We start from the raw sequence: 25,699 nt of genomic DNA on the forward strand, positions 1-25,699 counted from the left end.
CATCTGGACCTTTCTGGGATGGAGAGGAGCCCACAGCTACACCTTGGGAGGATGAGATGATGTCCAAACCGGTGGGGTGATGAGTGGCAGCCCCCCAGCGCCTCATCCATCACCACTTCTAGGATGCAGCTGTGGCCTCCCCTCCCTCAGTGCTGACTCCAGTGGGGGGAGCTTTCAACTCCTGAAAAATGATCACTTTCAGCATCAAAACATACTACATGTAAAGCCCTGGTATTATGCCAATTACAGTACATTTCTCTGGAATACGTGAACCTTTCTCACATGTTTCTCTTCACACTTATATACATGAATGTGCAGTTGAAGCATAGGAAATATATTGGAAAGTGCTGGTGCTCTCAGAGAAAACTTTATTAGCCAAATACAGCACAGCAATAAATGTCAAGCTAACATACTGTGTATTTTTGCTTAAGGTTCTCCCACTTCTTTTTCACCCATGCAGGTGACAGCTCACACTCCTTCACGTAGATCCTGAAGAGACATAAGATGAAGTACAACATTAACCAAAACATGAGCAAAGTAGAGTTGTGTGAACTTTCTGTAGATAGCCAGACTGCCACATACATTATCAAATTGGAGCGCCAAGGTGAAACAGTAACGAGTGCATTTTACCATTACTTACACCATAACAGGTTATGTGTGCAATGAAACTAGACCCATTCAGGCGGTAACCATTCAGGTATAAACTAATATTGCATGGCATGAACACCACAATCAGCTCAACGCAGATGAACCAACGTGAGGAGAACTAGAAGAGTTGTTGGGACCAGCACCGCTGTGGAAAGTAGAAATGTAGGCTACCACGTTACTAACGTTATAGCTAGTGGTATTTACAAGTAGCAGCTAGCTAGCTAACATTAAATATGAAGTTGTCGCTCAACAGCAAGTAACCCTGTAGCTAAGGTTACTGTTCTAACAGTTAACTTCTAGACCTACTAAAGCATGTAACTAGCTAAAGGCATGGCATGCTGCAGATCTGTTTTCAAATATGTATGTACGATGAAATAGTTGTGATAATTTTAAGGAGAACAAAAACTACTTACATTTGAACACCACCGTAGAAGCTTTGCTATTCCCCATCTTCCAAGTTATTTACTCAAAACTTGCAGCCCCTCCTCTTCCAATGCATTGTGGTTGTGAAATTCACAAAAAGTGTGCAGCGAATGCGTCATTCCGTTGTTCCCGCTATTCGTTCATTTCAGTTGGGCATCACCATATCTAATTGACAGCAAATTATCAGCTGTCGTCAAATCCGAAATGAGTATGACATCCAGGCATTTAAAGTATATTTGATTTTCGAAATGTCACATACTCAAAAACAGCCTACTTTTTAGGACTAAAGTATTGGTATTTGGACACAGCCGTGGATTTCAGCCATGTTTAGTATATGAATGGAGTGAGCAGCAGCTTTAGGAATGAGCTCATCTCCTCTCCTCAGGCTGCAGAGCCAGTGGTCAGAGATGGCCAGCCACAGTGCAGCAGCTGAGAAACCCTTTCTCTTTGTGTCAGAACATGGCAGGGATGCGGTCTACTGGAACTGCAGCAGCAAAGAGCAGACACAGCCCTCTGACTTGTGTTTCCGGCAAAGAACCTAGCCCTAGTCTGCTATTCCTACTGAGACTCCCTGCAGCCCTACCTTCTCTGAGACAGAGGAGAGGAGAGGGAGAACGGTGTAGAAGGAGGGAATACAGGAATAGAATAGACTGGTGGAATTAGCATAAACCTAGTTAAGGAGAAAGGGAGGAGAAAGGGAGACAAAAGACTAGATTGAGTGGGTGAGAAGTGTCTAGGGGAAAAGAAAGCAGAGCGCAAGCCACACCCTTCTCAGCACTGTTAGCTTCAGAAGCAGCATGCTGCTTGGCACTCTCCTCTCATCCTTCTTCCACAACCTCTTTAACAAACTCAAACTGTTTTTATGACATAGGAACAGAGTATGTGAGCGGAGTTGAGCTGTTGGAAATCCAGCTCATGAAGTCACTCCATGTCCTTTCCAACGGCTCGCTCCACGCTCACAGGAAGAAAAAAAACTACCGCTCCAAATTCGCACCAATCATTAAAATCACAATTTAACCAACATCCATCTATTTTTGTGACTACCTGGACCTACCATTTGGTTTTAAAGTATTGAAACCAAACCATATGATTTGAATGAAAAGTATTTGAATAAACATGAAGGTGAATGTAAGAAGGTCACAATTTCAAATAGGCTAAATGTCATATTAAATGTCACGTTGTATAAATGATTGGAGACACGCGCAGGAATACATAAGAGGGGATTTTAATACTCGACCCAAAAATACAACATGCCATGAAAGGCACAGGGACGAAGCCCAAAACAAACACGTACACAAAAACACAGGGCTGTAACCCCAAAAAAAGAGCGAGGTTAAAACTTGAATAAATACAAGGGACCCATAATAACAAGTGCACAACAATACCGAGTACACAATACACTCAGCACAGGTACTGACAAGACCAACAAACTTGGGAACAATAACCGACAAGACAATTGTGAAAAGAGGGCACATGTATACAATTACTAATCAGGGGAATTGGAATCAGGTGTGCGTAATGAGACAGTTCAGTGTCACTGTAACCCGTGTCTGAAGCCCTTAATTGTCAATGAATCATGGCTTAGTTCTGTCTCTCTGAGTGGTGGAACAGGCCATCTTAACACTGTTCTCTCTCAAGTATCCATTGCTCTGAGCAGTGTCTCAGAACCGTTACATTCCCCAGTGTGAATACAGAGGTCCTTGTGGGGAATAACAAGCAGGAATATGGAGGAAAGGCACAGAGCTCTTTTGTTTGTGGACAGTTCTGTGGGTGTCAATGGATAAAAAACAGACCAATAAAATTTGAAGTGAGGGAAGAAATTATTTTGGGCCAGCACCTAATATGGTCATGAGATCACAGTTTCCAGAAAACAAACCAGAACCTGGGATTCAGCAGTAATCGTAATTTCACATGTTATATGTGGTAAGAACATTTCAATCCCACAGTACTTACTTAGAAATATTACTGAACAAGTATCATTCACTACACGAAATAGCCTAGCACTATCCATTTATCTTCTTACTTTTCATGTTAAAATTAGTCAGGAGTTGCTAATGATTGCATCATATTCCACATAAACTCCTCGGAGATTTCACATTGTCCCAATGTTCTTTTGCTTTGAATAGGCCCATTTCACTTACAGCAAGCAACACGTGCTACAACAGCTGACAATTACCAATGAACGTTAGGCTTTTGGTATCAAAGTAACGAGAGAACCTGAATCAACAAAGAGACACGGATCGACACGTGTATGCACACACACGCACACAAACGGTCACGTCACACACACACATAGCTGTCTGTCCGTTGGAGAGGATGACTCATGCCGAAATCACAGAATTTCCAGGGACGCCCACCGGCGCACAATGAGACCTCAGTCAGTCCCCCCCTTCCTCCCCCGTCTACAGGAGACACACATACTGCCATGTCACCAGTGGAGAGGTCATAGATTATGATATCACTTCCCCCCTGACACGGTCTGATGGTAGAGCTACTGGTGTAAAGACCATCTTGAGCCATGTCAAGACTGATAGTACAGTAGGTCACAACTATATCGAACAAAAATATAAACGCAACATGTAAAGTGTTGGTCCCATGTTTCATGAGCTGAAATAAAACGTGCCAGGAATTTTCTATTTGCACAAAAAGCTTATTTCTCTCAAATCTGGTGGACAAATTTGGTTGCATTCCTGTTAGTGAGCATTTCTCCTTTGCCAAGTTAATCCATCCACCTGACAGGTGATGCATATCAAGAAGCTGATTAAACAGCATGATCATTACACAGGTGCACCTTGTGCTGGGGGCTTATGTTCCCTCTAAGCTGCTTGCGTGTGCAGGCGCACAGTAGCCCAAGACTGAGAGAAGCATGAGATCGAACTTCACTCAACTTTCTTGAGTTTTCCCTGTTAGTTAACACTATTAATGTTTCCCTTTACTGTGGCAATTGTGATCGAATCAACGCAATATTAGCCACTTTCAATGCAACATACCGAAACAAAACAAACTATGCAAGAGATGATGTTGTAGGCAGAACGCATCAGAGTAGGATTCTATTGAATACGACGTAGCCCGTACTGTACACAGACCAGTGCAGCATAACCAATCAGAGCTGCAGTAAGTCTATATGCAAATAGACCTTTGCCATATATGGATATGTGCCATTTACATTGAACTGGTGTCACGTTCCTGACCTTATTTCCTTTGTTTAGTCTTTGTTAAGTTGGTCAGGACGTGAGCTGGGTGGGTGTAGTCTATGTTATGTGTTTCTTTGTTTAGGTTTGTCTTATTGGCCTGATATGGTTCTCAATCAGAGGCAGGTGTTTTACGTTGTCTCTGATTGGGAACCATATTAAGGTAGCCTGTTTTCACTGTTGGTTTGTGGGTGATTGTTCCTGTTCGTGTGTTCCTGGTTTTTTTGTGTTCACTAGTTCGGGACTGTAGCTTCGTTGGTTTTTCGTCTGTTTATTGTTTTTGTTCATATTGAGAAGTATTCTAATAAATTATGGATACGCACCATGCTGCGCTTTGGTCCTCCTCTCCTTCGACCGACGAAAGACGTTACAACTGGACTGTATTTACAGCTGTAGTCGTGAGTAGATGCGCTTGTTTTGAGATCAAAGCGAGAGCTGCATGTAGACACGTGTGCACATTTTGTTCATATTTTGCTAGTTTGTGCGCTATTAGACCAGTTATAGATCATTTGTAGTCAGCAATAGGGGAGTGATTTCTTCCTACAAGAGCACAAAACGTGTACATTTATAGACATCTTTGAAAAGCGAGTCAAGTAAAGAGCTTTTTTTTGTCTTGAAGGGGCAGTGTTGTATTTTTAGACAGGCTTTAATAAGCTAAATAGCTAAATATGTCTGAAGGACAAGTGGATAAACAGGTTAATGTCAAGCCAAGAATGTTTTTTTCAAACGTTTTTTTTATGTAGGCCTACATTGAACATCCCACATTGGTTGCTACTGTAGGCTGAATGACAGAACCGCTATTGCCATGTTAAAATGTTATGGGATACATTTTCTCCATAGTTTTTGATGGTAGGCCACTCTGGTAGGCCTACATTATGACCAAATAGCCACACCCACTTGGCCACTGTTAAAACTAACTTAAAGCAGGTACAGCCTCAAGTGTTCACAGTAAACGCACTGGAAGTTGCACAGAATTTTCACAATGTTCAAGTTTGCTCAGTGCCGAAAACAATTTGAGGGAACATTGCTGGGGACAATAAAAGGCCACTCTAAAATGTGCAGTTTTGTCACACAGCACAATGCCATAGGTCTCAAGTTTAGGGAGCGTGGAATTGGCATGCTGACTGCAGGAATGTCCTCCAGAGCTGTTGCCAGAGAATTGTACCATAGTTTTAGAGAATTTGGCCGTATGTCCAAACGGCCTCATTACCGCAGACCATGTGTAACCACACCATCCCAGGACCTCCACGTCTGGCTTCTTCACATGTGGAATCGTCTGGAAGGGGGGGGGGCACTTTAGTGGGTAAAAACAGATTCTTATTGGCTGGGTCTGGCTACCAAGTGGGTGGGCCTATGCCCTCCCAGACCCCTGCCCAGTCATGTGAAATCCATAGATTAGAGCCAAATTATTTCATTTCAATTGACTGATTTCCTTGTATGAAAATCTTTGAAATGGTTGCATTTTGCATTTACATTTTTGTTCATTTGGAAACTATTCAGATACATTTTTCAATTTTTTTGTTACGTTACAGCCTTATTCTAAAACATATTAAATCGTTTTTTTCCTCATTAATCTACACACAATACCACATAATGACAAAGTGAAAACTGGTTTTTAGAAATGTTTGCAAATTTATTACAAATAAAAAACTGAAATATCACATTTACATAAGTATTCAGACCTTTTACTCAGTACTTTGTTGAAGCACCTTTGGCAGCGATTACACCCTCGAGTCTTCTTGGGTATGACACTACAAGCTTGGCACACCTGTATTTGGGGAGTTTCTCCCAATCTTCTCTGTAGATCCTCTCAAGCTCTGTCAGGTTGGATGGGGAGCGTCGCTGCACAGCTATTTTCAGGTCTCTCCAGAGATGTTCGATCGGGTTCAAGTCCGGGCTCTGGCTGGGCCACTCAAGGACATTCAGAGACTTGTCTCAAAGCCACTCCTGCGTTGTTTTGGGTCGTTGTCCTGTTGGAAGGTGAAACTTCACCCCAGTCTGAGGTCCTGAGTGCTCTGAAGCAGGTTTTCATCAAGGATCTCTCTGTACTTTGCTCTGTTAATTTTTCCCTCGATCATGACTTGTCTCAGTCCCTGCCGCTGAAAAACATCCCCACAGCATGGTGGTGCCAGGAATCCTCCAGATTCTGACTGATCCTCCAGATTTGTCTGAATGCTTGGCATTCAGACAAATGTTCAATCTTGGTTTCATCAGACCAGAGGATCTTGTTTCTCATGGTCTGAGAGTCCTTTAGGTGATATTTGGCCAACTCCAAGCTGTCGTGCCTTTTACTGAGGAGTGGCTGGCCACTCTACCATAAAGACCTGATTGGTGGAGTGCTGCAGAGATAGTTGTCCTTCTGGAAGTTTCTCCCATCTGTCACGCCCTGACCTTAGAGATCCTTTTTATGTCTCTATTTGGTTTGGTCAGGGTGTGATTTGGGGTGGGTATTCTATGTTCTATTATTTGTATTTCTATGTTTTGGCCGGGTAGGGTTCTCAATCAGGGACAGCTGTCTATCGATGTCTCTGAGACCCATACTTAGGTAGCCCTTTTTCCCACCTGTCTTTGTGGGAAGTTGACTTTGTTTATGGCACATAGCCTTTAGCTTCACGGTTTGTTTTGTAGTGTTTATTGTTTTTGTCGGCATTTCCAATAATAAAGGAATATGTACGCTCACCATGCGGCACCTTGGTCCTCTTCCTTCAACAGCCGTGACACCATCTCCAAAGAGCAGGTATTCCCAAACTGGGGTACGCAATGCCGCCGTGGCTACGCCCCAAAAAAATCTAATTTAACAAAAATAAATATATACAGTGGGGGGGAACAAGTTTTTGATACACTGCCAATTTTGCAGGTTTTCCTACTTACAAAGCATGTAGAGGTCTGTAATTTTTTATCATAGGTACACTACAACTGTGATGGAATCTAAAACAAAAATCCAGAAAATCACATTGTATGATTTTTAAGTAATTAGCATTTTATTGCATGACATAAGTATTTGATACATCAGAAAAGCAGAACTTTATATTTGGTACAGAAACCTTTGTTTGCAATTACAGAGATCATACATTTCCTGTAGTTCTTGACCAGGTTTGCACACACTGCAGTAGGGATTTTGGCCCACTCCTCCATACAGACCTTCTCCAGATCCTTCAGGTTTCGGGGCTGTCGCTGGGCAATACGGACTTTCAGCTCCCTCCAAAGATTTTCTATTGGGTTCAGGCCTGGAGACTGGCTAGGCCACTCCAGGACCTTGAGATGCTTCTTACGGAGCCACTCCTTAGTTGCCCTGGCTGTGTGTTTCGGGTCGTTGTCATGCTGGAAGACCCAGCCACGACCCATCTTCAATGCTCTTACTGAGGGAAGGAGGTTGTTGGCCAAGATCTCGCGATACATGGCCCCATCCATCCTCCCCTCAATACGGTGCAGTCGTCCTGTCCCCTTTGCAGAAAAGCATCCCCAAAGAATGATGTCTCCACCTCCATGCTTCACGGTTGGGATGGTGTTCTTGGGGTTGTACTCATCCTTCTTCCTCCAAACACAGCGAGTGGAGTTTAGACCAAAAAGCTCTATTTTTGTCTCATCAGACCACATGACCTTCTCCCATTCCTCCTCTGGATCATCCAGATGGTCATTGGCAAACTTTAGACGGGCCTGGACATGCGCTGGCTTGAGCAGCGGGACCTTGCGTGCGCTGCAGGATTTTAATCCATGACGGCATAGTGTGTTACTAATGGTTTTCTTTGAGACTGTGGTCCCAGCTCTCTTCAGGTCATTGACCAGGTCCTGCCGTGTAGTTCTGGGCTGATCCCTCACCTTCCTCATGATCATTGATGCCCCACGAGGTGAGATCTTGCATGGAGCCCCAGACCGAGGTTGATTGACCGTCATCTTGAACTTCTTCCATTTTCTAATAATTGCGCCAACAGTTGTTGCCTTCTCACCAAGCTGCTTGCCTATTGTCCTGTAGCCCATCCCAGCCGTGTGCATGCCTACAATTCTATCCCTGATGTCCTTACACAGCTCTCTGGTCTTGGCCATTGTGGAGAGGTTGGAGTCTGTTTGATTGAGTGTGTGGACAGGTGTCTTTTATACAGGTAACGAGTTCAAACAGGTGCAGTTAATACAGGTAATGAGTGGAGAACAGGAGGGCTTCTTAAAGAAAAACTAACAGGTCTGTGAGCAGGAATTCTTACTGGTTGGTAGGTGATCAAATACTTTGTCATGCAATAAAATGCTAATTAATTACTTAAAAATCATACAATGGGATTTTCTGGATTTTTGTTTTAGATTCCGTCTCTCACAGTTGAAGTGTACCTATGATAAAAAATTACAGACCTCTACATGCTTTGTAAGTAGGAAAACCTGCAAAATCGGCAGTGTATCAAATACTTGTTCTCCCCAACGTATGTATTTTTGAAATGTAATAAAATTCTTCACATTTTCAAACAGTACATTTATATTTTCCAACGGGGTGAGGTTTTTTCTCTCACCTGAGTAGCCTTGTTTCACTGCCAAAAATCTAATTTAACCATTTAGTGTTCAGCGAAATAACAATGCAATGTCAAATACAGGTAGACTAGTCAAATAATTAACATCCAATCACACTAACCGTTACTCTCACGGGAAACCTTCACTCTTGCGCAGACATTTAGAAACGAAACATGACAATTTGAAAAATAAGCCACAGTTTTTTGAGCGAGAATAAAGAGGACTTTCGAGTAGTAAGACATGTATAAAAGCAACAGATACCATTAATAAGAAGGGGCTAGAAGCGTCTTATATGGTGAGCTACTGAGTGGCTAGGACAGGCAAGCCCCAAACTATTGTGGAGGACTTAATTCTTCCTGCTGCCACGGATTTGGCTGGGACAATGCTGGGGGAAAAGGCCCAAAAAACTATACAGACAATGCCTTCATCAAACAACACTGTTTCACGACGCATCAGTGACATGGCAGGAGATGTTTTAAAACAATTACTGTTTCGCATACAAGCCAGTGAATTCTATGCGTTACAGCTGGATGAGTCAACCGACGTGGTGGGCCTGGCACAGCTTCTGGTATATGTCCATTATGTTTATTGTGGGTCAATTAAGGAAGACATCCTCTTCTGCAAACCACTGGAAACCAGGACAACATGAGAGGATATTTTTAAAGTACTGGACAGCTTTGTGACATAAAATGGACTTTGGTGGTCAAGATGTGTTGGTATCTGTACTGATGGCGCAAAAGCCATGACAGGGAGACATAGTGGAGTGGTAACGCACGTGCAAGCAGTTGCTCCCGTCGCCACTTGGGTACACTGCAGCATACACCGAGAGGCTCTTGCTGCCAAGGGAAAGCCTGACAGCCTGAAAGACGTTTTGGACACAACAGTGAAAATGGCTAACTTTGTTAAAGCAAGGCCCTGAACTCTCGGGTATTTTCTGCGCTGGTAATCAAGGGGGAAAGTATTGACACGTTTTTTTGAATTGAGAGACGAGCTTAAAGTTTTTTCACTTGTCTGACCGCTTGCATGATGACGAGTTTCTCACATGACTGGCTATCTGGGTGATGTTTTTGCTCGCCTAAATTATCTGAATCTAGGATTACAGGGACTCTTCAACTCTCCTCAAAATTGAGGCTATGATTAAGTGATTTTTTTTGTGTGCAAATGAACTCAAGCTCAATGTCAAATGTAATATAACAAAGCACCTGAGTGAGCTGGCTGCGCAATTTACGCAGGTACTTTCCTGAAAAGGATGACACAACTTGATTCGTTATCCCTTTCATGCCCTGCCTCCAGTCCACTTATCATATCTGAACAAGAGAGCCTCATCGAAATTGCAACAAGCGGTTCTGTGAAAATGTTATTTAATCAGAAGCCACTGCCAGATTTCTGGATAGCGCTGCACTCAGAGTTTCTTGCCTTGGCAAATCGCGCTAAGACACTGATGCCCTTTGCAACCATGTACCTATGTGAGTGGATTCTCGGCCCTCACTAGCATAAACTAAATACAGGCACAGACTGTGTGGAAAATGATTTAAGACTGAGATTCTGTCCAATACAACCCAACATTGCAGAGTTATGTGCATTCTTTCAAGCACACCCTTCTCATTAAGCTGTGGTGAGTTATACACAATTTTCTATGAACAAATAAGGTTTTATATGTGTGTGGGAGGCTTACAATGATGGCAAAAAACAACATTTGTGTCACGAATCCCGCCGAAGATGGTGCCTCTTCCTGTTCGGGCGGCGCTCGGCGCTCGTCGTCACCGGCCTACTAGCTGCCATCGATTCTTTTCTTTTTGTTTCTGTTAGTTTGGGCTGATTGGGTGCACCTGTTTTGAGTTTAGTTTGGTGGGTAGGCTATTTAAGGGCAGGTAGCCCGCTGGCTTTTGTGCGGGCTTGTTTATCTGTTATTTGGTGTTGGATTGTTATGTGGATTTATTATTTTTTCTGGACAGTTTAGTCCGGTGTTTTTGGACTCGTTTGTTCATGCGCCCGTGTGTTTAGGGCATGATCGTTTTCCCTGTCAACTGGAAAATAAATCCACTTTCTTGAAACCCTGCTCTCTGCGCTTGACTCCTCCACCCAGTACTCCTAGCAGCTCTGACAATTTGAGAGTGCGCTGACGCTGGTGCTAGAGGGGGTACGCAGCTGGAGGTTGAATGTTTGAAGGGGTATGGGACTATAAATGTTTGGGAACCACTGCCATAGAGGAACTATGGAGCTCTGTCAGAGTTACCATCGGGTTCTTGGTCACCTCCCTGACCAAGGCCGTTCTCCCCCGATTGCTTAGTTTGGCCAAGCGGCCAGCTCTAGGAAGAGTCTTGGTGGTTCCAAACTTCTTCTATTTAAGAATGATGGAGGCCACTATGTTCTTGGGGACCTTCAATGCTGGAGACATTTTTTTTGGTACCCTTCTCCAGATCTGTGCCTCGACACAATCCTGTCTCCAAGCTCTACGGACAATTCCTTCGACCTAATGTCTTGTTTTTTTCTCTGTCATGCATTGTCAACTGTGGGACCTTATATACACAGGTGTGTCTTTCCAAATCATGTCCAATCAATTGAATTGACCACAGGTGGACTCCAATCAAGTTGTAGAAACATCTCAAGGATGTCTCTGCTGTTTTCAATCAGGATCTCAGCGATCACTGCCTCATTGCCTGTATCCGCTATGGGTCCGCGGTCAAACGACCACCCCTCATCACTGTCAAACGCTCCCTAAAACACTTCTGCGAGCAGGCCTTTCCAAACGACCTGGCCCGGGTATCTTGGAAGGATATTGATCTCATCCCGTCAGTCGAGGATGCCTGGTCATTCTTTAAAAGTAATTTTCTCACCATCTTAGATAAGCATGCCCATTTCAAAAAATGCACAACTAAGAACAGATATAGCCCTTGGTTCACTCCAGACCTGACTGCCCTTGACCAGCACAAAAACATAATGTGGCGGACTGCAATAGCATCGAATAGTCCCCGCAATATGCAACTGTTCAGGGAAGTCAGGAACCAATACGCGCAGTCAGTCAGGTAAGCAAAGGGTAGCTTTTTCAAGCAGAAATTTGCATCCTGTAGCTCCAAAAAGTTTTGGGACACTGTAAAGTCCATGGAGAACAAGAGCACCTCCTCCCAGCTGCCCACTGCACTGAGGCTAGGTAACACGGTCACCACCGATAAATCCATGATAATCGAAAATTTCAAGAAGCATTTCTCTACGGCTGACCATGTTTCCTCCTGGCTACTCCAACCCCGGCCAACAGCTCCCCCCGCAGCTACTCGCCCGAGCCTCCCCAGCTTCTCCTTCAGCAAAGTTAATAAACAGATCACTGACCATTTAGAATCCCACCGTACCTTCTCCGCTGTGCAATCCGGTTTCCGAGCCGGTCACGGGTGCACCTCAGCCACACAAGGTACTAAACAATATCATAACCGCCATCGATAAAAGACAGTACAGTGCAGCCGTCTTCATTGACCTGGCCAAGGCTTTCGACTCTGTCAATCACCGTATTCTTATCGGCAGACTCAATAGCCTTGGTGTCTCTGACTGCCTCGCCTGGTTCACCAACTACTTTGCAGACAGAGTTCAGTGTGTCAAATCGGAGGGCCTGTTGTCCGGACCTCTGGCAGTCTCTATGGGGGTACCACAGGGTTCAATTCTCGGGCCGACTCTTTTCTATGTATATATATCAATGGTGTCGCTCTTGCTGCGGGTGATTCCCTGATCCACCTTTACGCAGACGACACCATTCTGTATACTTCTGGCCCTTCCTTGGACACTGTGCTAACTAACCTCCAAACGAGCTTCAATGCCATACAACACTCCTTCCGTGGCCTCCAACTGCTCTTAAACGCTAGTAAAACCAAATGCATGCTTTTCAACAGTTCGCTGCCCGCACCCGCCCGCCCGACTAACATCACCACCCTGGACGGTTCTGACCTAGAATATGTGGACAACTATAAATACCTAGGTGTCTGGCTAGACTGTAAACTCTCCTTCCAGAATCATATTAAACATCTCCAATCCAAAATCAAATCTAGAATCGGCTTTCTATTTCGCAACAAAGCCTCCTTCACTCACACCGCCAAACTTACCCTAGTAAAACTGACTATCCTACCGATCCTCGACTTCGGCGATGTCATCTATAAAATAGCTTCCAATACTCTACTCAGCAAACTGGATGCAGTCTATCACAGTGCCATCCGTTTTGTTACCAAATCACCTTATACCACCCACCCCTGCGACCTGTATGCTCTAGTCGGCTGGCCCTCGCTACATATTCGTCGCCAGACCCACTGGCTCCAGGTCATCTATAAGTCTATAGGTAAAGCTCCACCTTATCTCAGTTCACTGGTCACGATAACAACACCCACCCGTAGCACACGTTCCAGCAGGTATATCTCACTGATCATCCACAAAGCCAACACCTCATTTGGCCGCCTTTCCTTCCAGTTCTCTGCTGCCAGTGACTGGAACAAATTGCAAAAATCGCTGGAGAAGCTGGAGACTTATATTTCCCTCACCAACTATCTGAGCAGCTAACCGATCACTGCAGCTGTACGTAGTCCATCTGTAAATAGCCCACCCAATCTACCTACCTCATCCCCATACTGTTTTTATTTACTTTTCTGCTCTTTTGCACACCAGTATCTCTACTTGCACATCTGCTCATTTCTCACTCCAGTGTTAATCTGCTAAATTGTAATTCTTCGCTACTATGGCCTATTTATTGCCTACCTCATGCCTTTTGCACACACTGTATATAGACTTTCTTTTTTTCTGCTGTGTCATTGACTTGTTTTGTGTTAATGGCTTGTTTATTATTTATTCCATGTGTAACTCTGTGTTGTTGTCTGTGTCACACTGCTTTGCTTTATCTTGGCCAGGTCGCAGTTGTAAATGAGAACTTGTTCTCAACTAGCCTACCTGGTTAAATAAAGGCAAAATAAAAAATTAAAATAAATGATCAATGAAAACAGGATGCACCTGAGCTCAATTTCGAGTATCATAGCAAAAGTTGCGAATTCTTATGTAAATAAGGTATCTGGTTTTTATTTGTAATAAATTATATTTTTTTAAATGTACTAGTTTTTGCTTTGTCATTATGGGGTATTTGGTGTAGATGAGGATTTAAAAAAATGTATAACATTTTTAGAATAAGGTTGTAACGTAACAAAATGTGGAAAAAGGGAAGGGGTCTGAATACGTTCTGAATGCACTGTAGTTAGTTTCAGGACATTTTAATAAACTGGCTACTCAGCATTTTAACTGGTGTATATACAAACAGTGTATTTTTCTCATGTCCCATAACATTTTATGGCTAGGAACATCAGCAATAAAATCATGAGATGTCCCACTCCGCCTCCCTCTCTCTCAGCAACTCATTTTAGGGATTGTATAAATTACCAGTCAGGTCATTTTCATCAGTGCCTTTGTAATAATGATCATCCACCTAACCTTTTTAAAGAGTCCTCATCATTGAGGCCAAAATACTCCGCTCCTCTCAACCAAAGTGGTGGGAGATCAAAGCTTTAGACCGGGACCGGTAGCATGTCTATTGTTTTTCCTTTGGAGAGTTATGCCGAGTCGGCTCCAGGCCTAATTTTAGTAAAATGACGGTCATATCCTCCCCTTCGCTCACACTTAACATTCTAAATTTGGTGGGCTCAAATTCAAGCCACACTTTTACCAAATATGGAGCTGGCCAACAAGTGCTCCGCTGCTCTCCTCTCGTCTCTCACCCAGTGACACAGGAGGAATTTCCTCTGGGAAGGGAAGGGCCACATGTTATGTCACGCCTACTCTGGACTGGACAAGCATGCAGACTGGCCTGGGCTGGGAGGACTGGGCTGGCTGAAGTTGGGCTTGGTTTGGTGGACTGGTATAGGCAGAGTTGGCTGAGGTGAGGCTGTTACTTGGAAGGGATGGGCTGGGACAAAGGCGGACTTGGCTATGGCTGGGTCTGTGGTCCAAAGGATGAGAGTGTGGAGGAGTCAGACCCTACGGGAAGGAAATGCAACACACCCTGGTGTGCCTCTGAATCATGTGGACGTCATGGAGTGGAAACCAAACATCTCCCAGACAGAACCTAACGTCTCCCAGATAGACAGGCCTACAGAGGTAGTGGAGGTTAGGCTTGCAACATGAAAGGTTAATTGGGACACTGACCGAGGGGTGGAGAGGGATCAAATTTAGCTTACTGAGTTATCAATAACATGACCATTACTCTCTCCAGGTTAAGAATAATAACACTGAAAAAAATAAATTATAACTGAAAGTCGGGGATGAAGTTGAGTGAAACATAACTCAAGTAAAGTAAGAAGCAAAGAACAAGACAGAAACAGGGGAGGGAGAGCGAGAGACGTGTGCAGGAGACGTGAAGATGAAACCGTTTTGCTCATCTCCCTGTGACTGTCATTTAAAGAGTTTGTTCCAACACAAACACTGAGGTCAGGGTGTGCTGTGACTCTCCACCGCCTTACAAAATAACAGACCCCAGACAGATGACTCCGAGACACACACTGCATTCCTCACCGACCATCCCAGTCCCACTCACTCTGTACACACACATCATTAAAACGCTACATGTAGCCTTCAACATCAGTGGAGGCTGCTGAGGGGAGGATGGTTCATAATAATGGCTGGAATGGCGTGGTATCAAACAGATGAAAACACTGTTGATACCATTCCATTCACTCCATTCCGGCCATTATTATGAGCCATCCTCCCCTCAGCAGCCTCCACTGTTCAACATGCATCTGATAGAGGCAACGTCAATACAACATTTGGTGGTTCCCTGAAAAGATGGCTAAAGTCTAGACCACTTTAAAGAACCACCCTTTGGCTCAAACATTGTACTATGGGTGTTAGCCAGTTTGACATGGCAGCAAAGCCTGCACCATGGACACACAAACAAACACCAACCTCATTGCTCATTTTAAGCATTTGGTCCAACTGGCCAGAACACCAGACAACCCACCTTTGACCTACTGTAGCGTTTCATTCTGATCCAGAGTCTGGCACACACACAAAGATGTCCCAAAGCTTATGAGCTCATTATTACAGTAACAATGCCAAGTACTGTAAGTGGTTGACTTGAGTAGCCCATCCACACGATTGTAAAAGATGTAGAAGTATAGGTTATATGGTATGATTACCATACTATGGACCTAGTGGCTAGTACAGTTCACCCACTGACACTGAAAACCAAACGCATGGCTTTAAGTTACAAAGAAATTGATGTGGATAGAGTGAAGGAGGGAGTTGGAGGGATGTGTCCGGTTGGTCCCTTGCTACTCTATCCTCTATGTTTGGATAGCTCACTAAGGGTTATCTACACTAGGCATGGCTCACTGTCGCTCATTTTACTAGTGTGTTGCTGTGAGGATGCAGGCAGCATATGAAACATGATCAGAGGGGATCGGGTCGTGACAGATTGGGTTACACTGCCTGCCCTGAGGGTAGATTCCCCTAATTTCTGAGGTTGAGCACTCGAGCACCCTCTTAGCGAAGCTGATATAACAGAGGGCTAAAGATGTCAGAGGCCATGTCTATTTGTAAACTTGTTTAAATCTGATCTATAAAGTTATATTTCTGTCCGAATTGTTGCCTGCCCTTTCCCAACACATCCTAAACCCTTTGCTATGTTCCCCCCCTCTTCTCCATTTTCTCACTCCATATCCATCATTCTCCCTCATTCCTTGTTGTTCTAAGTCAATCTTGTTTCCTGTCATTGGTCTACAAGAGAAATGCCTCATTAGCAGAGGGCTTGCTTGGGACCAGAAGGATTAAAATGGCAACTTCCTCCCAACAGGCACCAAGCCTTTCCTCTGAACAGGATGGCATGAGCACACAGACACACAGTATCATAAGAAATCCCCCTAATCTTGTGTTGTGGTACATTGCTGGGTCCATTTGGCCAAGGCCCAGTCCTGACAGTTTCAATGATGAAGCATTTTGAAGCCCAGATTCTGGGAAGAGCAAGTCCATAGTGCAGAGAAGAGCTACCGCTCACAGTTAACAGCAGCGCCACACAACAGACCATTAATCTTTGTCCCCTAACTCATGATGCTGACTGCAGCAGTACAATAGTACTTGGGGAGAATAAACTGCTATATTGATTTGACTATAAAAACTGGCTACTCTCAATTGGATTAAAATTGTCACCCCGGGGTAGAAAGAATGCCTTACGCTGAAAGATTCAGGTAAATATGCAAACAAGGGGCAAATTAAGATTGACATGCAGAAAAAAGGTTGAGGGCAAGTTAATACTAGAATAGAGGCCAAAAAACAGTTCAGTTTATTGATGGTTAACCCAGAGTGTTTAAACTGGATCTTGCATTTTTTGACAATTACAACAAAATTACATGACTAAGCAGAGGCAAAGGAGGGCAAAGATTAAACAAAACATATTCTGCTTCTACCAGTGTACAAGCTATTCAAATATGTTCCTAATAATTCTCATGCCAAACTATTATTAACCTTTGATGGAAGATCTCACATTACATGGAGTCACATGTAATGTGCTATTTAACAGTAAACAAATTGACAACATCATTTCAGCATGCTTATAGGGAAGGACACTCAACAAGCACAGCACTTACACAAATGACTGATGATTGGCTGAGAGAAATTGATGATAAAATGATTGTGGGGGCTGTCTTGTTAGACTTCAGTGCAGCTTTTGACATTATCGATCATAGTCTGCTGCTGGAAAAATGTGTGTTATGGCTTTACACCCCCTACTATAATGTAGATAAAGAGTTACTTGTCTAACAGAACACGGTGTTCTTTAATGGAAGCCTCTCAAATATAATCCAGTTAGAATCAGGAATTCCTCAGGGTAGCTGTTTAGGCCCCTTGCTTTATCAATTGTTACAAGCGACATGCCACTGACTTTGAGTAAAGCCAGAGTGTCTATGTATGAGGATGACTCAACACTATACACGTCAGCTACTACAGAGACTGAAATGACTGCAACACTCAACAAAGAGCTGCAGTTAGTTTCAGAGTGGGTGGCAAGGAATAAGTTAGCCCTAAATATTTCTAAAACTAAAAGCATTGTATTTGGAACAAAACACTCACTAAACCCTAAACCTCAACCAAATATTGTAATAAATAATGTTGAAATTGAGCAAGTTGAGATGACTATACTGCTTGGAGTAACCCTAGATTTTAAACTGTCATGGTCAAAACCATATTGATGCATTAGTAGCTAAGATGGGGAGAAGTCTGTCTATAATAAAGCGATGATCTGCCTTCTTAACAACACCATCAACAAGGCAGGTCCTACAGGCCCTAGTTTTGTCGCACCTTGACTACTGTTCAGTCGTGTGGTCAGGTGCCACAAAGGACTTAGGAAAATTGCAATTGGCTTAGAACAGAGCAGCATGGCTGGCCCTTAGATGCACACAGAGAGCTAATATTAATAATATGCATGTCAATCTGAAAGTGGAGGAGATTGACTTCATCACTACTTTTATTTGTGAGAGGTACTGACATGTTGAATGCACCGAGCTGTCTGTCTAAACTACTGGCACACAGCTCGGACACCCATGCATACCCCACAAGACATGCCACAAGAGGTCTCTTCAGAGTCCCCAAGTCCAGAACAGGCTATGGGAGGCACACAGTACTACATAGAGCCATGACTACATGGAACTGTATTCCACATAAACTAACTGACGCAGTAAAATTACATTTAAAAAACAGATAAAAAAACACCTTACGGTACTGCAGGGACTGTGAAGCAACACAAACATTGGCACAGACACATGTATATACACACACACACACACATGATAACATACACACTATACATACATATGGATTTAGTACTGTAGATACGTTTTAGTGGTGGAGTAGGGGCCTGAGGGCACGCAGTGTGTTGTGAAATCTGTGAATGTATTGTAATGTTTTTAAAATTGTATAAACTGCCTTAATTTTGCTGGACCCCAGGAAGAGTATCTGCTGCTGTGGCAGCAGCTAATGGGGAACCATGATAAATACAAATAAACTCAGCAAAAAAAGAAACGTCCTCTCACTGTCAACTGCGTTTATTTTCAGCAAACTTAACATGTGGAAATATTTGTATGAACATAACAAGATTCAACAACTGAGACATAAACTGAACAAGTTCCACAGATATGTGACAAACAGAAATTGAATAATGTGTCACAAAACAAAGGGGGGGTCAAAATCAAAAGTAAGTCAGTATCTGGTGTGGCCACCAGCTGCATTAAGTACTGCAGTGCATCTCATCCTCATGGACTGCACCAGATTTGCCCATTCTTGCTGTGAGATGTTACCCCCACTCTTCCACCAAGGTACCTGCAAGTTCCCGGACATTTCTGGGGGGAATGACCCTAGCCCTCACCCTCCGATCCAACAGGTCCCAGACGTGCTCAATGGGATTGAGATCTGGGCTATGCGCTGGCCATGGTAGAACACTGACATTCCTGTCTTGCACGAAATCACGCACAAAATGAGCAGTATGGCTGGTGGCATTGTCATGCTGGAGGGTCATGTCAGGATAAGCCTGCAGGAAGGGTATCACATGAGGGAGGAGGATGTCTTCCCTGTAACGCACAGCATTGAGATTGCCTGCAATGACAACAAGCTCAGTCCGATGATGCTGTGACACACCGCCCCAGACCATGACAAACCCTCCACCTCCAAATCGATCCCGCTCCAGAGTACAGGCCTCGGTGTAATGCTCATTCCTTCGACGATAAACGAATCCGACCATCACCCCTGATGAGACAAAACCGCGACTCGTCAACGAAGAGCACTTTTTGCCAGTCCTGTCTGGTCCAGCGACGGTGGGTTTGTGCCCATAGGCAACGCTGTTGCCGGTGATTTTTGGTGAGGACCTGCCTTACAACAGGCCTGTAAGCCCTCAATCCTGCCTCCCTCCACCGATTGTGTACAGTCTGATCACTGATGGAGAGATTGTGCGTTCCTGGTGTAACTCGGGCAGTTGTTGTTGCCATCCTGTACCTGTCCCGCAGGTGTGAAGTTCGGATGTACCGATCCTGTGCAGGTGTTGTTACACATGGTCTGTCACTGCGAGGACGATCAGCTGTCTCCCTGTAGCGCTGTCTTAGGTGTCTCACAGTACGGATATTGCAATTTATTGCCCTGGCCACATCTGCAGTCCTCATGCCCCCTTGCAGCATGCCTAAGGCACGTTCACGCGGATGAGCAGGGACCCTGGGCATCTTTCTTTTGGTGTTTTTCAGAGTCAGTAGAAAGGCCTCTTTAGTGTCCTAAGTTTTCATAACTGTGACCTTAATTGACTACCATCTGTAAGCTGTTAGTGTCTTAACGACCATTCCACAGGTGCATGTTCATTAATTGTTCATGGTTCATTGAACAAGCATGGGAAACAGTGTTTAAACCCTTTACAATGAAGATCTGTGAAGTTATTTAGATTTTTACTAATTATCTTTGAAAGACAGGGTCCTGAAAAAGGGACGTTTCTTTTTTTTCCTGAGTTTACAAATACAGAGCCATATAGACACGGAGACAGTACTGGGAGAGAAGTGCAGGACATGAGCAGCTCTTTCCGTGACATCTCTCTGGTCTGAGACTGAGGGAGAAGTGTGCTGACCTTCAGGATGTTATCCTGGCAAGACATCCCTGCAGGTGTTCTTTAAAAAGCGTTGAATGGTACATTATTGGGCTCTGTTGCCATGGTGTCCGTGTGACTCTCTCCAGCAGCACATAACACAGACAGGGACATAGTAGATTACTTCCGATGTTTATTGTCACTGTTGTCATTATTGATAGACGGTGGAGTTGTGCCTTTATCCCAGCATGAAATAGCCTTGCCCTTGGCAAACTTGCTGGCAGAGGGACAGCATACAAAGGTAACATACAAACTAAAGATTGAAAGCATGTCATTTCTGGTTTCATCTGTGGAGTCATCTGTATTGCTTCATGTTCCATTCAGTAACTAAGGTATATGGGTGCTGGGTGATTGAGTGGCCATTGTACATTTGTCTGCCTATAAATGGCCGATGCCCTGAGTCTCGAGATAATGAGTCATTAAGGAAAAGTGACCACACTTCCAGAGAGGGTAATCAGGAGGGATGATTCAGCCTGAGGTGTGGTAGGGGATTTGGGATTTGAGCCATCAAAATGACACCAATGGAGTCTTCAAGCCTTCATTAAAATCTCAGGCTGGGTATCATTCTGCACAACCACTTGCAGTTCAACTTTCTCTTGGCCAGATATCCCAATTACAGTTTGTAAACCAACTGTCTCATATGAGCAAACAGATGGCAGACATTACTAACTACCTATTTGACTGCTATGAGGAGGAATCAAGAGCCAACTGAGATCAACACCATTACTTAGAATTCACACTCCTCAACATGCCAGCTAGCGCTACTGCTCCTTGTATGTGTAGGCCTACTGTAAAACAATAATTAATCTGCAGGGGATCAAGGGTTAAATTGACGTCAGGTTAATTCTGCAATTCCGCATCTATAAAACCTTGAGGCCTGAACTCACTTCTACAATCCAAACAATTTCCATAGACTCCTGGCTAAACCAACAGTAAACAGTGTGAGTAGAAAATCCGGAACACTCAAATTAGCATTTGGATTTTAGTTTACTATGTTTCACACACCCAGACAATGGGGGAAGATCTTGTGTACACAAGTGCAGCAGAGAACGATCACACAGCACAGTAACAGAGGGAGAGGTGGGGGTGAGTGGTTGTAGCCACATGTGTGGCTCACCAGGGATGATGTAACTGCTCCTGAATGCAAGGGGTGGCTCACTCTGAGGTAGCTAGCTAGCTGTAGCTGGCTGTCGCTAACACCACCCTGTCTTCTGTTATGCAGTGAAAGCCCAGTGGCCAAAGGCAAACAGTCCAGCATTATCAATACAGAACACTCATCCTCCCTCAACAAAGGCCTCTCTCCTGGATGCTGAAGATCACCTCTGTGTCAGTAGATGAGAACAAAGGAGGATAAAGAGAGAGAGAAAGAGAGAGATCCCATCTGTGTACTGAACCCAAGCACCGAACAAAACTGGGCAAAGAGTTTTTGACCAATCTGTGATAAACAATTAGGTCTAGATTTGTCTCCGTCTCCTTTCTCACACAGGCCGATGAAGAAAGCAGACTGCTAGGTCCTGTGTGTCCACCATAACTGCAGTCATATTGCAAAAAGTTAATGAGTCATCTGACAGATGGTGAGTCTGTCTATTGCCATTCATCCCTTTCATGCAGAAAAGAGCCACGTATCAAGATCTCACTGTCAGCAGCATCATAACCAGTGATGATCATAATCACTAGTGAAACACTGCTTGGAGGGGGGCAGTGAGTTTACATCACCATTAAAGCTTGCTTGCAGGCAAAAGGCCTTTTTTCCCTAATTGAATTCAGGCCCCCAAACCCTCTCACCCCTACATTCCCCCGGGGTCACACCCCCTCGCCCTGTTTTCCCTCTCTGCCAAACAACTGGCAGAAGAAAATTAAAAACATTTACAGATCACAAACAGGGTTGATGGGAGTCTATAAAACATTTCAGTCCTATTCTAAGTCAGATATCAGTCTGAAGTCCCGAACTTTCTAGTCTAGTACATATACCTTTTTTAATTTAGTAACTTTAGATTTATCGAAATGCACGTTCAAAGAGCTTCCTCACATACACTACAACAAGCTGTATTACTTCATCGCTAATGCATTCCAACTAAGAAGGGGGAGGTATCCTCATTCTGGCAGACTTGGTGAGGGAGAATATTGTGGGAGCCAAATGCTTCTTTCCCTTTTCTGTGTAAATTTCAGCAGTTACTCTCCGACTTCTTATAAAGTTGAGGAGGGGAAAGCCTGTTTTGTTGCACCACACCACTATCATAATCAGCCTAAGCAGGACCTAATAATAAACACATGACAGTAGTTGTATAGATATTCATTAATTCTCTCTCCAGTTGACAAATATCACAAGTTTCATCCCCCTTTCAAGTGTGCCTCGACATGACAAAAAAACAACTAAGCTCCCAGATATCCCACGACCGGAATCCTGTATTTAAGTCTAGGGCAGCAATTATTTTGACCATAATGCGACCAAACGTATGGTCCCATACAATGTATGGTTTATCGATTGATTGAATGCGTCAATGTTCCGCTGATTTAAGGGCTATTGCTAAACTTTCAATTACATTTACAATTCAAGCTTATTCATAAAATGTGTACCAAATCGAGACACACTTGAAAGGGGAGATGCTTTTTTCTTCCTCTCCCTCTTACGATGGGAGAAGAGGGCCGTGGTATCCGCCCTACACGTCTGACATAAAACCACATGGCCACACTTTGGGAAGTTTCTAAAAAATTTACCTACTGAAATTGTGACAAATCTTAAAACGCTTGGGCAAACTGATCACCATGTTATTTGCAAGACTCGTTGACTTGTGTAGACCTATGCACAGTAAACTACGCTTCTCCAGGCAACCGTTTTTGCAAGCAAATGGCAGCAATATAACTAAAACCAAATGGTACATAAATAAGGACAGCCCACTTTTGTAACTGTCCTACGCACTCCAAGAAATAAAAATATATATTTTTCTACCGATAACTCCACAAACGACTAAATATATTTGTCAATTTAGGCTTAATAATAATTATGCTAACTTATTATTCAGAAGAATATTGATCATTAACAAACTAAACTTTTCCCAATGCCGAATGCGACGGCCGAAAGAGCCTGCTACTGGACAATCTATTCAGGGACGTACCTTCACAAAGAGCTCGATAACGGGTTCGTTATCCGCCTTGATTCCATTATGGGGTACAGACAGAGACATTGTGAACTAGACTTAAAAATGTTCCAAATGAGATATATATTATTTTCCAACAAACTTGTATCTTCAGCCTACTCGCTCTTCTTCGCCACCCCTTTCCGCGCAGTATTCGGATAACAGCTTTTCCAAGGCTAGTGACCAGCTGGACACTCGCTGCAATTCTCACACAAGAGGGCTGAGGTGCTGGGAGGAGAAAGTCGACCACAAATATAGCAATGTGCTATTGTTGCAGCCAGTCTACAAAACTGAACGCTTTCCTCGGTGTTACAGAACAGCTATAAAACGATCGTTGATCCCTTTGACTCTTCAGTCTTTTTGATTGCTTGAGTGCTGGAGTAGGATGAAGAGAGAAGGACGGGAGGGAAGAATATTTAAAGGCGTGATGTTCTCTGCAGAGCAAACAATAAAAATGTGGGCAGGGTTTCAGAGAGGAGTCTTGACGGAGGAAGGATGCCTGCTGCGCTCTCTGTGCGGCATGCGCCTTTGGGCAAAGTGCAGAGTCTTGCCGCGGGAAGTAGGGGTGCTGAGAGTGCTTGCAATAAACCAAAATATTTTTTTTATCACAAAAGTAATGCACTGGGCCTTTACTAGTATTAGCAGACCAATCTAAACATCTGTAGCCAAGCAATTTTTTTCAGCATTTCTGCTTTGGCAAAAAAGGTAGTTGTAAAATTAAGCAATAAGGCACAAGGGGGTGTGGTATATGGCCAATTTACCACGGCTGAGGGCTGTTCTTATGGATGACGCAACGCAGAGTGCCTGGATACAGCCCTTAGCCATGGTATATAGGCCATATACCAAAAACCCCTGAGGTGCCTTATTGCTATTCTAAACTGGTTACCAACATAATTAGAGCAGTAAAAATACATGTTTTGTCATACCCGTGATATACAGTCTGATATACCACCGCTGTCAGCCAATCAGCATTCAGGGCTCGAACCACCCAGTTTATAACAGACCGTATATCACGGGTATGACAAAACGTTTATTTTTACTGCTCTAATTACATTGGAAACCTGTTCATAATAGCAATAAGGCACCTCGGGGATACCATGGCTAAGGGCTGTGTCCAGGCACTCTGTGTTGCGTCACGCATATGAACAGTCTTTAGCCGTTGTATATTGGCCGTATACCACACCTCCTCGGGTGTTATTGCTTAAATATACCACTGCTGTCAGCCAATCAGCAGTTAGGGCTCGAACCACCCAGTTTATAATTAAGAACAGTATCTTGCAAGATTTAATAGTTGGAATTGTAAGAGTTGTTGCCCTGTCCCTTTCTCTGTGATTATCATTCTAATGGAATAACATGGAAAACAACCACTTTTTGTGAAGTATTAATTTACCATTCTTAAAAAACAGTTAATGTAAATTACTGCATTGTACATAGGCTGGTCATCTAGGTTTAGAACCTGTAGACTTTCCATCACCATGAAGAAAAATAATGACCAATACAGTAATTGAGTACATTGAGACATTAAGTGGTTTGTGATGATGTGGCTCAGTTGGTAGAGCATGGTGTTTGCAATGCTAGGGTTGTGGGTTTGATTCCCATGGGGGACCAGTACGAAAAGGTATGTACTCACTGCTGTAAGTTGCTCTGGATAAGAGCATCTACTAAAATGGAAAAGGAATGAATAGACCATTTCAGTTTTCACATAGAAATAAGTTGCATTTGCAAAGTATTTCACAAATATATTTTTATATTCCACAAGTATTATCAGATTAACTGTTTTGTACAGATAATTATCAGACTCAAGTTACAAATGCTGGTAAACACACAAATACATTTAATTACATTTTTTTTCACAAAAGTAGTGCACTGGTCCTTTACTAGTCCTTTATTAGCAGACCTATATAGAAATCTGCATCCCCCAGCACCCCCACCCCAAAACTGCTTGCTGCGGCTATGCTTGCATCACTTGTATTGCCTGGGCTTGCAGAACAAAACAGAATAAATTATAGCCTACATAAAATGTTATTGCAATTACAATGTGCAGTCCATGATTCCCAAAAATGTTGATACAAAACGTAAAGAAATAGTGATTTGCTTTTAGCCAAACTACTAACTAACGTTTTTAAATGATATGGCTATGGAATAGACAATCAAATAAATAACATATACTGAAAAAAAATATG

General features: G+C 43.4%; 1 protein-coding gene across 1 annotated transcript in view; it reads right to left on the reverse strand.

Moving 5' to 3' along the window:
- LOC120060276 (chloride intracellular channel protein 4) overlaps positions 1 to 23,967 on the reverse strand; it is a 34,990-nt gene extending 11,023 nt beyond the window's left edge. The window contains exon 1 of the mRNA XM_039009457.1: positions 23,496 to 23,967. Coding sequence (XP_038865385.1) covers positions 23,496 to 23,564 — 69 coding nt within the window. The 5' untranslated portion in view covers positions 23,565 to 23,967. The remainder of the gene's footprint in view (positions 1 to 23,495) is intronic.
- Positions 23,968 to 25,699: the final 1,732 nt, after the last annotated feature.

The sequence above is a fragment of the Salvelinus namaycush genome, chromosome 15 (assembly GCF_016432855.1).
Source record: "Salvelinus namaycush isolate Seneca chromosome 15, SaNama_1.0, whole genome shotgun sequence".
NCBI lineage: Eukaryota > Metazoa > Chordata > Actinopteri > Salmoniformes > Salmonidae > Salvelinus > Salvelinus namaycush.